The sequence below is a fragment of the Populus euphratica genome, unplaced genomic scaffold (genome assembly GCF_000495115.2).
Source record: "Populus euphratica unplaced genomic scaffold, PopEup_1.0 scaffold43.1, whole genome shotgun sequence".
NCBI classification, from domain to species: domain Eukaryota; kingdom Viridiplantae; phylum Streptophyta; class Magnoliopsida; order Malpighiales; family Salicaceae; genus Populus; species Populus euphratica.
Window position 1 is genome coordinate 125,281 of NW_011499889.1, and position 10,694 is coordinate 135,974.

At 29.3% G+C, this 10,694-nt stretch overlaps 1 protein-coding gene across 1 annotated transcript; it reads left to right on the forward strand.

Moving 5' to 3' along the window:
- Positions 1–2,359: 2,359 nt before the first annotated feature.
- LOC105130845 (protein UNUSUAL FLORAL ORGANS-like) lies at positions 2,360–3,818 on the forward strand. Its single transcript, XM_011033535.1, has one exon. The coding sequence runs from the start codon at positions 2,419–2,421 to the stop codon at positions 3,730–3,732; it is 1,314 nt and encodes a 437-aa protein (XP_011031837.1). The 5' UTR covers positions 2,360–2,418; the 3' UTR covers positions 3,733–3,818.
- The last annotated feature ends 6,876 nt before the right edge of the window (positions 3,819–10,694 follow it).

Genomic DNA, 10,694 nt, shown 5'->3' on the forward strand with positions numbered 1-10,694 from the left:
CAGACAGAAGCCAAGGTGTGCTCCGTTACTAGAATAATGAACGCTGCCGAGTTGTCCTGCTCCTCCCTCCTTCTTTTACTGGAGAACCAAACTGAACCTTGTCAAATTAAAGCTTCTTGTAGTTCACGCCAAACTGTGTCTGAAGCCTCCATAACACAGCGATGGGACCATACGACGTATGATCTGACAAACTCTTTACTTTCAAGTACACTAACTAGCTCACTGTGTGCTGGATATGATGTCTCGGCCTGGACCCAATAATAATGATGGGGCCGATTCTAAAATATTAGATTAATAATTAGCGGGCAACCAATTTATGGTATTATTTTGTTAATGCAAATTTGGGTCGTGGAAGCTCTTCTCCGTGGATGTTTTGTACGGCGTTTTAAAATGGGTTTGGATATATTTTAAAATTTTATTTATTTTTTAAAAAATATTAAATTAATATTTTTATTTTTTAATAATTTTATATTTTAATATTAAAAAAAAATTCGGTGTATATTTAATATTATGATTCAAAACTTGTTTGACACCAATTGTTTTTTAAAAACATTTTGGTTGAAAATACTTTAAAATAATTTATTTATTTTTTAAAATTTATTTTTATATTAACATGTCAAAATAATAAAAAAACACTAAAAGTTAATTTTAAACAAAACAAATTCAAATTCTTTAAAAACTGCATTTGTGTCAAAAAACAAATAAGATTAAAAGGTATTTTTTAAAAGTATTTTTTATTTTAAAATATATCAAATACATTTCTTTTTAATTTTTTATTAACATATAAAATCATTGAAAAATAATAATAAAAATAATTTTTCAAAATGTTTTTAATGGCAAGTACATTTTTAAAATATACTCAGGTAAAAACATGATATTAAAGAACTTTTAAAAAGTAATCTGTAACTATATATTTCTTCTAATTGATGACCAGATTGGTACCTGTACGTTTTCTCTTTTTAATTTGATCGATGTTTGCACCCATTTTTCTTGTTTTGGAAGTTCTTTATTTATCAATTCTCAATTTGAATACTTTTATCCAAAAATTTTAAACTCGGCCTCATAATTAATTTTTATAAGATTTTGATTGCATCACAAAATATTATAGATTAATTTAGATTTTTTAAATTAAAATAATATTATTTTTATTAATAAAAATAAATAATTAACAAATTTTAATTAAATATTTTTTTTATCGAATCTTGCTAAATCAATTAAGTCATCAGATTAACCCAAGTTTTTATTTTTCCTTAATTTTTCTTAAACCTGGTACTTCTACTACATATAGATAATATTTTTATAAAAATATTTTTTTAATTATAAATATACCTAAATAATATATTATTATCTCTTTATTTTTATTTTTTTGCTGGGTTTTGCAATATTCAAATTAGTCTTTTCCCTTCATGAATTACCCAGTGCTCCCTAAACTTTTTTTTTGGTTAGATTTTCTTTCAAACAAACGTGTACTATACGTAGTCAAGTTCATGTTCCATTAGATCCTGTAGTAAAAAAAAGAAGAGATATATAAGAGTAGAGTTGATCGATTAGCTGGATGTAATTAAGATTGCTCAGAATTCATGACCAGTGAATAATCACTGACATTAGCAATCTCTCACCTCATCATGTCTTTCCTACCTCGGCCTTGTCATGGAAACACTGAATCGATAGAGGGGCGAAGATCAAACCATTTTTTCACCAAAAGATCAAAATACAGAGCGAAAAAGTAGCTAAGGTCTCAGATTTCCTTTCCTTTTTAAACACTTGCGAACCAGCCAATTCCATTCAAAACCCTAGAAACATGTTCTTTGTTCTTTCCTTCTGCTACCTGACTTTAGCGTTTTCTCCCTTCACCTTCGTCTCTCCATATCCGTTGAAGTAACAAAATAGATACCTTCCCACATGATTGCATGCAGTCTTATGCTGCTACCAAACCAAAACACAGCCCTTTTTGTTCGCTAAATAATTACAATGGTTTTTTATGCCGTAGTACCTCAGGTTTTCTCTTTAGTGCCGGTTAGAGCAGTAGAAATTGCGTGTTAAAATAATATATATTTTTTAAAATTTATTTCTCATATTAATACATTAAAATAATTTAAAAAATTAAAAATGGAAATTAAAAACGCAACTTTAGTTGTTGACTACGATGAACTTAAATTCATCGCTGGCCTAAATAATTAAAATCGTTTTTTATGCCGTAGTACCTCAGGTTTTCTGTGCCGGTTAGAGCAACTTTAGCTGTTGACTCCGATGAACTTAAATCCATCGCTGGCCTTTCTTTAATTTCTCCTTGAAAAGAGTGCTAACAAACAAGACTTTTGTTAAAAAAAAGTCCTTTCAAACCTTCTCCATTTCTTTCTTCAGGCTTAAAAAAAAAAAACAAAACCCAGATAGTTCTTTTAGCCTAGCTACTCCTACATGGAAGGTGCTTTCAACAATGCTATGCTCTTACCCTTCTCCTACACCTTCACTCCTGGCACTAGCAGTACTAACGTTACGGATAGTGTTACCAGTCCTTGGATGGACACCAGGATATGGAGCAAACTCCCACAAACGCTGATTGATCGTGTTCTCGCCTTTCTTCCTCCTCCAGCCTTTTTTAGAGCTCGTTGTGTCTGCAAGAGATGGTATGGTCTCTTGTTCTCCAATAATTTTCTTGAACTCTATATCCAGATATCACCACGCCGCCATTGGTTCCTATTCTTCAAGCACAAAAGCCTAAAAAGCTACATCTATAGAAACAACAATAGCACCAGTGATAGCGGCGGAAAAACTATGACGGCCAATATTTGTGAAGGATACCTCTTTGATCCATATGATATTGCATGGTATAGAATTTCTTTTTCCTTGGTTCCATCCGGGTTCTCTCCTGCGGCTGCTTCTGGTGGCTTAATATGTTGGGTCTCAGACGAGGCTGGTGCAAAGAGTATCATTTTATGCAACCCACTTATTGGTTCTCTATCTCAGTTGCCACCAACTTTAAGGCCACGTCTCTTTCCTTCAATTGGCTTAAAAGTTGGGCCATCCTCAATTGTTGGGGCTGTTGCAGGTGATGACTTGATTTCTCCATATGCAGTCAAGAATTTATCCACCGAAAGTTTTCATATTGATGCTGGTGGGTTTTACTCTCTATGGGGTACTACTTCTTCTCTCCCAAGGCTTTGTAGCCTTGAATCAGGTCAAATGATTTGTGTTGATGACAGATTTTACTGCATGAATTACAACCCATTTAGCGTTTTGGCTTATGACATAGCAGCAAACAGTTGGTGCAAGATTCAAGCTCCAATGCGGCGATTTCTACGCTCGCCAAGATTGGTTGAGAGCACGGGAAAACTCATTCTTGTTGCAGCAGTGGAGAAGAGCAAGCTCAACGTGCCAAAGAGCTTGAGACTTTGGCGCTTGCAACCTTGTGGAACAACATGGATGGAGATTGAAAGGATGCCACAGCAACTTTACTTACAATTTGCGGAGCTGGGAGGTGGTCATGGGTTTGATTGTGTTGGGCATGGTGAGTTTATTGCTATCATTATCCGAGGATCGATCAAGGTTTTGTTGTTTGATATCTTGAGAAAGATGTGGCAGTGGATTCCTCCTTGTTCTTGCATTGATGGATTGGGAGATGATGATGATGATGATGAATTGCATGGTTTTGCTTACGAACCTACAGTCACCACCCCAGTAACAGGCCTCCTTGATCAGCTCACAATTCCATTCCAGTCCTTTACTGGTTAATTCGCTAGCAAATAATAGCTTTGGTTTTTAGCACCATAAGAGAGGGGTACTAGTTATCGTGGGATTATGATATTCTAGCAGGTAAATGAGAGGTCACCTGAAGTACTTGCTATATAATATTCAGGTGAAGGTGAATCTGATTGGCTAACCTTCATGTCTCGTACGTATTATTGTATTGTTTAATTAATTAGCCTTTATCTAATTAATCTGTCTAATCTGTTTTCTGCCACCGTAATCTTATAACTTGAGAATTTGCTTTGACATATTAGATTTAGGAGCAGTTTTAGGAATTGCAAATGGTGTTTTATGAATATTTATTTATTTTTATTTATAAAAAAAACATTTTAAGAAGTAATCTTTAATAACTTTTGTAATATTCATTTATATACATGATTGGGGCTGAATTTCATCCTAATCATAGATTTAATCTTGTTTGGTTAATAAAATTAGTTGAATGATTTTGCATGAGTTTCGACAAAAATCCTCTTTTGGATTTTGGTTAAAACTAAAATTTATAATTTTTTTTATTCAATTAAAAAATAGATGATTTTCCACCGTGAAGACACAGTATTCTTTTTCTTTTTTTCTTTTCCATATTTTTCTGTAACTCCCCTTCCATTCATGGGGGTTGGGACTTTTCAACTCCTTATTTATGATGCCTATATAAACTGCAATGGATCGACAGATTTTACCAATAAATTAAAGCTGACATCAGTCTGGTTTAAGGAAATGGAACACTCTTGTAATTACAATATATTAAAATGATTTTTTTATTTTTTATTTAATATCAATATATTAAAATTATCTAAAAAGATCTAAAAAAATTAATTTATTATATTTTAAATAAAAAATATTTTAAAAATTAATCCCAACACAAAAATAAACACTCAACTCAACTAATTACTTGAATTAAGAAATCAACTAGTTACTTGAATTAAGAAATGGAAGTAAATCAATTACTGGATATAAAATTGTAATGACTATTATTTTTTAAAGAATTTATACTTAAAAATATATTTAAATAATATATATTTTTTAATTTTTTAAAATTTATTTTTAATATGAATGCATTAAAATAATTAAATAATAATAATAAAATTTATCTTCACTCTCACAACTCTCGAAAGAAAAGACCCACTTGTACCACTAAGAAAAGACATGGACACTTGACCTCATGCTCTACCAAGATGCATCTCAATCAACACCACTAACATGACTATGTCATCATATCTCAATAATTATATTATTATATATACTATAATTATTACGTAGTGACCCATGATTCAACCAATGAACCGGCTAACCGATTATGATAACACTGCCCATAACAGCACGGTGTCTACTTGTCATCCACAAATCTTAATTTATTTATTTATTTATTTATTATTAATATAAATATCTAATCAATTTATGTATATTTTAATTAATTTTATGAGGGTTAAAGTTAACAAGTAAATTTTTAGTAATTTTAAAATTTATAAAATTTAAATTAATAATTTTAAAAAAATAAATTTAAAACTTAACCAATTTAATATCACCTTTAAAATTAATTTATTTTTTCTTAAGTCAAGTGGAGATCGATCAAGGATGGCACATGCGGTAATATGACAATATGTGCTGTCCATATAATTTGCTTTGTTTTTTTCGTTTCCTTTCGTGATTTTGGCATCACAGCCCCAATTAGTCGCTTCCTCACCACTTCATCCATTGTGTTTTTGAGCTTCGACGGAATACATAGTTTCTTCAACTGAGGAAAGCTACGGCAGCATATAACAATATATGGCAGCCACAAAGAAGGTGCGCATTCCAAAGAATTATAATGTTAGCCCTTCACACAAAGTTACAAAAGAAGTACAGAATCTTAGGGGATGACTTGGCAGCACAAAATTTGCAAATTTGTGTTGGCTCTACGTATCCATTCAAAAAATAAACATGCGATGTATTTTAGTTTATAATTTTCAAATGGTAGCAAATAACTAATAAAAAATAAAAAAATATATTATTTTAATATATTTTATTATATTTAAAAAAAACAATTAGTACACAAGCTCTGAGTCAAACATGGAGGATGAGGTGCAATTCCCTAGTGTACATGCACGTATCTTAACTTTCATGAACAGAAAATTAATAAATATAAATAAAAATATTAAAAAATTATTTTTATTAATAAATTTTTAAGAGATTTTATTATCAAAAATATTTCCTTGCTATATATAGAGGGAATTAAAGTGAAAAAAATTAAATTAAAATAAAAAAAATAATAATTTACCAATATAGTTATAGACGGAATTCATTTCATCAGTAAAATTCATTAGAAAACTGTTAACATTATTTATCATGTTAATTACAAAAAAAATCACTAAAGAAAACTTCCATCAGTATTTTCCAGAGAGCTCTAGAACTGTTCATCTTTTAATTACATTGTTAATTGTTGTTTTTTATGGACAAAATCACCAACGGATTGAAGATCCGTTGGTGATTGAAAGCAGTTTTCTAAAAACATTCAATTAATTTGAAATTTTCATTAATATTAAAATAGAATTACTGACGGATTAAAAAATCATCAGTGATTGTTGGCGGTTTTCAAGAACTTTTTATGAAATTAAAAAATTTAAATTAAATATTATCAAAAAAATAATTAAAAAATATTAATATTTAGTTATTTATCGATAAAACCGTCGTTAATGCGTTTCGATAAAAAACCTAAATCCCCTTATTTTAGAAAGATAGATTCATTTCTTATTCTTCCTTTTCTTTTTCACTACATGTAAGAAATATCAATATTTATCTCTTTCTCTTCTCTCCTCTTCTACTCTCCTTCTCTTCTCCTCCATGTTCAAGTGTGTCTTCTTCTTCTTTCTTCTATAATCCTCTTAATTGTTTTTAATTAATATGCTTTATGAAATTCCTTTTCTCTCCTTAGCTTCATTTGCAACTACATTAAGGTAAGAATTTTCTTTTTTCTTTTTTTTTCATGATTTTTTCACTATATTTGTTTTTTTATTTTGTTTTTAATTTTTTTTGTTCTTAATAATTATTAAAATGTTGTAAGATTTTTTTTTCATATGAGATCAATTTTTAGTTGATTTATTTATAGGATTTTTAGATTTTTAGCAATTACAACTTCATTTTTTTATATGAATTTTTTTAGTTGAATTTATTTTTTTGTTTTATTTATTTGTTGCAAATTTGTTTGAGTTGATTTTGTTATTCATTTTTCTAAGCATTTTGAGTATATATTATAGAGTGTTGATTTATATTAATTTAATTATTTTATAATTTTATAAAATAGATTTTTTAAAAATATTTTTAAATAATTGCCGATAAAATTATTGATGGTATTTTTCGAAGGATAAACCAATAGAATAGAGTGGGTAATGTATTTTACAAATCTATTTCGTCAGTAAATTTATCAGTAATAATATTTTTTTATTACCAATAGATTTACCGGTGAACAAAAAATTACTGATGAAAGATTCATGATGAAGCATTTTCATCGGTGATTTTATTAGTAAATTAATTATTGATGGAATATGTGTCTTATGCCAATGAAAAAATTTCATTTATAAAACTATTAAATGTTGTAGTGTCTTCATTAGCTTCAACACCTATCCTCTTGTGTGAATAAACAATGGATGCTAATAAGAACAATAAAGGGCGGAGCCAAAAAATTTTCCTATCCTGAGCTATTAAATAAATATATAAATTTTTTAAGATTAATTATTAACTCATGTATATGAATTTTTGAAGTTAACAATAAAGTTTTAATTCAAATATATTCCCTAAAATATTAAAAAATAAATTTTAAAGTACATAAAATTAAAATTAAAGTAAAAATAAATTCACTATTGAAGTTATATCCTTTGATGTTTTATGACATATAATTCATTTATAATCAAATTTAAATTGATATTGTAACACCTCCTCTATCAGGATAAAATAACAATTTCATGTCAACTGGAAAACAAAGTAACTAAATTTTTTCTCTGTCTTAATTCTTCTTTCCTTCACTTGATTTTTTTTTAGATTAGTGTTTTATAAGTTGGATTTTGTAAGTTTACAAGGTTATTTTCTCGCCTTTTTTTCCTTGGATTTTTTTTATGTTTTTCTCTCTTTGTCTCTCGCCTTTTCTTTTCTTTCTTTTCCTATTTCGTTTTTGCTTAGTTGGCAATATTTAAAAGGAAAGAAGAGCTGGTTTGTTTTACTTTTTAATGATAAATAATAATTTTTCTCTTAATAAATTATTTTTCTTTTATTTGACTGTTTTTTTTTTGTTAACACTATCAAGCTGTGTTTATTTTAAAATTTTAACTAGATTTAATTTAATATATTTTAAAATCTCTTGTAAAATTTCAGATCAATCTGATTGTCGGATTGAAAATTACTTCTAATAACATAAAACTTGTCAAATTGTGATTTTTCATCAAATTTCTGAATTTTTTTAAAAATTCTAAAATTTTAACCTAAGCTAAAATATTATATTGAAAGACTCCATGCAAATTTTTAAAATATTTTAATAATTTAATTGAAAATTATAAAAAATATTAATAAAATCTTTATCTAGATGATAACCCATCCAATCCCTTAACATGCCTCCAGCTTGAGAACAAGTACGGTAATGACTCTGGGTGACTGCTACAGTGACTTTAATTAATTAATGGTTAAATCTTTTTTTTTTATTTACGTGGGTGTCCGGGCCAGCTTGCGCGCATCACGACTAATTCCCACGGCTCACTGAATACCCTGCAAACCCAGTAGGTATGTAAGGCACCGCGAGAGTGATAGGCGTGCACGCTAAGACTCGAACCCAGATGCAATGGAAAGAGACAAACTCCTTCCACTACTAGGCCAATCACTGGTTTACTTAAATCTCCTTTCTTGTTTCGTAAAGGTAAGTGCATTGTTTCCCTTTATCTAGTTCAGTCACGGGAAAAAAGAATGACTAAAGTAAAAGTTACTTCAAGTCCTAAAAAAAAAATTGTGGATGTTGTCACGCTTATTTATTTATTTATTTTAATTAATATGATGTTTGGATAAACTTATATATTTTTTGTTTAATTTTATAAAATTTAAAATTAATAATTATATAAATCTTTAATAATTTTAAAATTTATAAAACTCAAACTAATAATTTTAAAAAAATAAATTTAAAACTCATCCAATTAAATTCATCCTTCTAAATTTGCAACCTTAATTCAAAAAAGCAAGATGTAAAAGCAGGAATGGCAGCACCCACCGAAAAGACAATTTGCTGGTTTGCACACTGTCCCTAGTTTTCCAAAAGCTTATTCTGGATGGATGCCGCGTACGTATAGTTTCTTGGATTGCACTCATATCTTCTTATCTACTGCCTTACTATTTTATTATTTATTTATTTTCAAAGAAAGGCATCCATCTTAGCGTTCCCATTCAGTTCTTGCCAAATATGCATGAAGATGGCCACCTTGAAAAGAAATTTGCAGTAAAAGATGCAAAACAGAAAAGTAGCAGTAACCCTAGAAATGGAAGGAGCTTCCCCAATTTCTTATCCCTCAATTCTTGCCCGCAATAATCTTTCGCTGGCTTAGTTTAGGAGTGGTGAAGTGTTGTTCAATCCTAAGAGAACCATTTCTAAATTCTTTCCAATACATCAGATGATGTTCAATGCCATACGGGATATCCTGAAATGGACAGGATTGAAAGCTTCATTTAAATACTCTTATTTCGTATCTGTTTTTGCGTTAGAATTTATATTTCATAAAATCTTGAAATATTATTTTTGTTTGTAATTATTTTTTTTATATTTTTGGATCTTCTTTTGATATGATAATATTAAAATAGATTTTTTTTAAAAAAAACATTATTTTCATATATTTTTAAATAAAAAATACTTTAAAAAATAATCGCTAACATAATATCAAATACTAGTTAAAATTGATTTGAAAATATGATAGAAGTTGTTTTTTTAAAGCTTTTATTGTTATTAAAATAATATTTTTATTTTATTTTTTATCAACACATCTAAATTATAAAAAAAAAACACTAAATAATAAATTAATTTGAAGATTAAAAAAATTAAAAATTTCCAAAATCTCGTTTGCGCTGCAATAATAGACGGGCCTAACCAAGCTTAGATTAAATATGCCGTGACCTTAGATTAAATAAACTGAAAATCCAAGCTTTACCCGATGAACACGGTCCAACAACCTTTCCCGAACAATTTCTAATGAAATATTCTTCATAACTTCTTCGCTCGTAGAGAGTAGTGGATCTTCATCCCAATGTCTTTTGACTGCCTAAGTACAAATACCATTGACGAGCCAGAGTCGGATGCAAGTCATGATTGAGATAGTAATAATTAAAAGAAAAAAAAAGAATGGTAAACTTGAATCTGCCAGTAAAATGGCTGCCTTTTGCGTCCAAATTTTGCAGGAAATAATAGATTGGGTCAACATATGTTATTTATAGAACTGAAATTACTATGGTATGGTGAACTTTACCGACAAAATGAGTGTTAATAGCAAGCATAAAACTGAACATATTTTGAACTCCGCAACGACCTTCAACAAGTCTTTCTTTGTCTCAACGAGGCCAGTCTTATATTCATACACAAAACCCGCTTTTGTTTTGGGTTTGCTTGTGCTCCCACGCATTTAATCAATCAATCCAACCACTCTTGAATAAGGTTAGCTTACACGAGCAGAATACTAAAATCTTGACAATGACAAGACATTACGACGCCTCTCTAGAAGTAGTTATAGCAAGCTTTTGATGTTTTTTTTATAACAATAATTACGAACTATAATGAGACTAACGCAAGATCGATCTTCTTTTGCTTCTTCCTAGTTTTAATTCTGTGCAGGCTTCTTTTCCCCTAAACCTAATCTAGAGAGTTCTTGAGACTTTTTCCTCCTTTGGGCTAGACCTTTGAAGGATTTGAACATTCTTTTTGTCCCTTTTATTCCACTCCAAAAGTACGTACA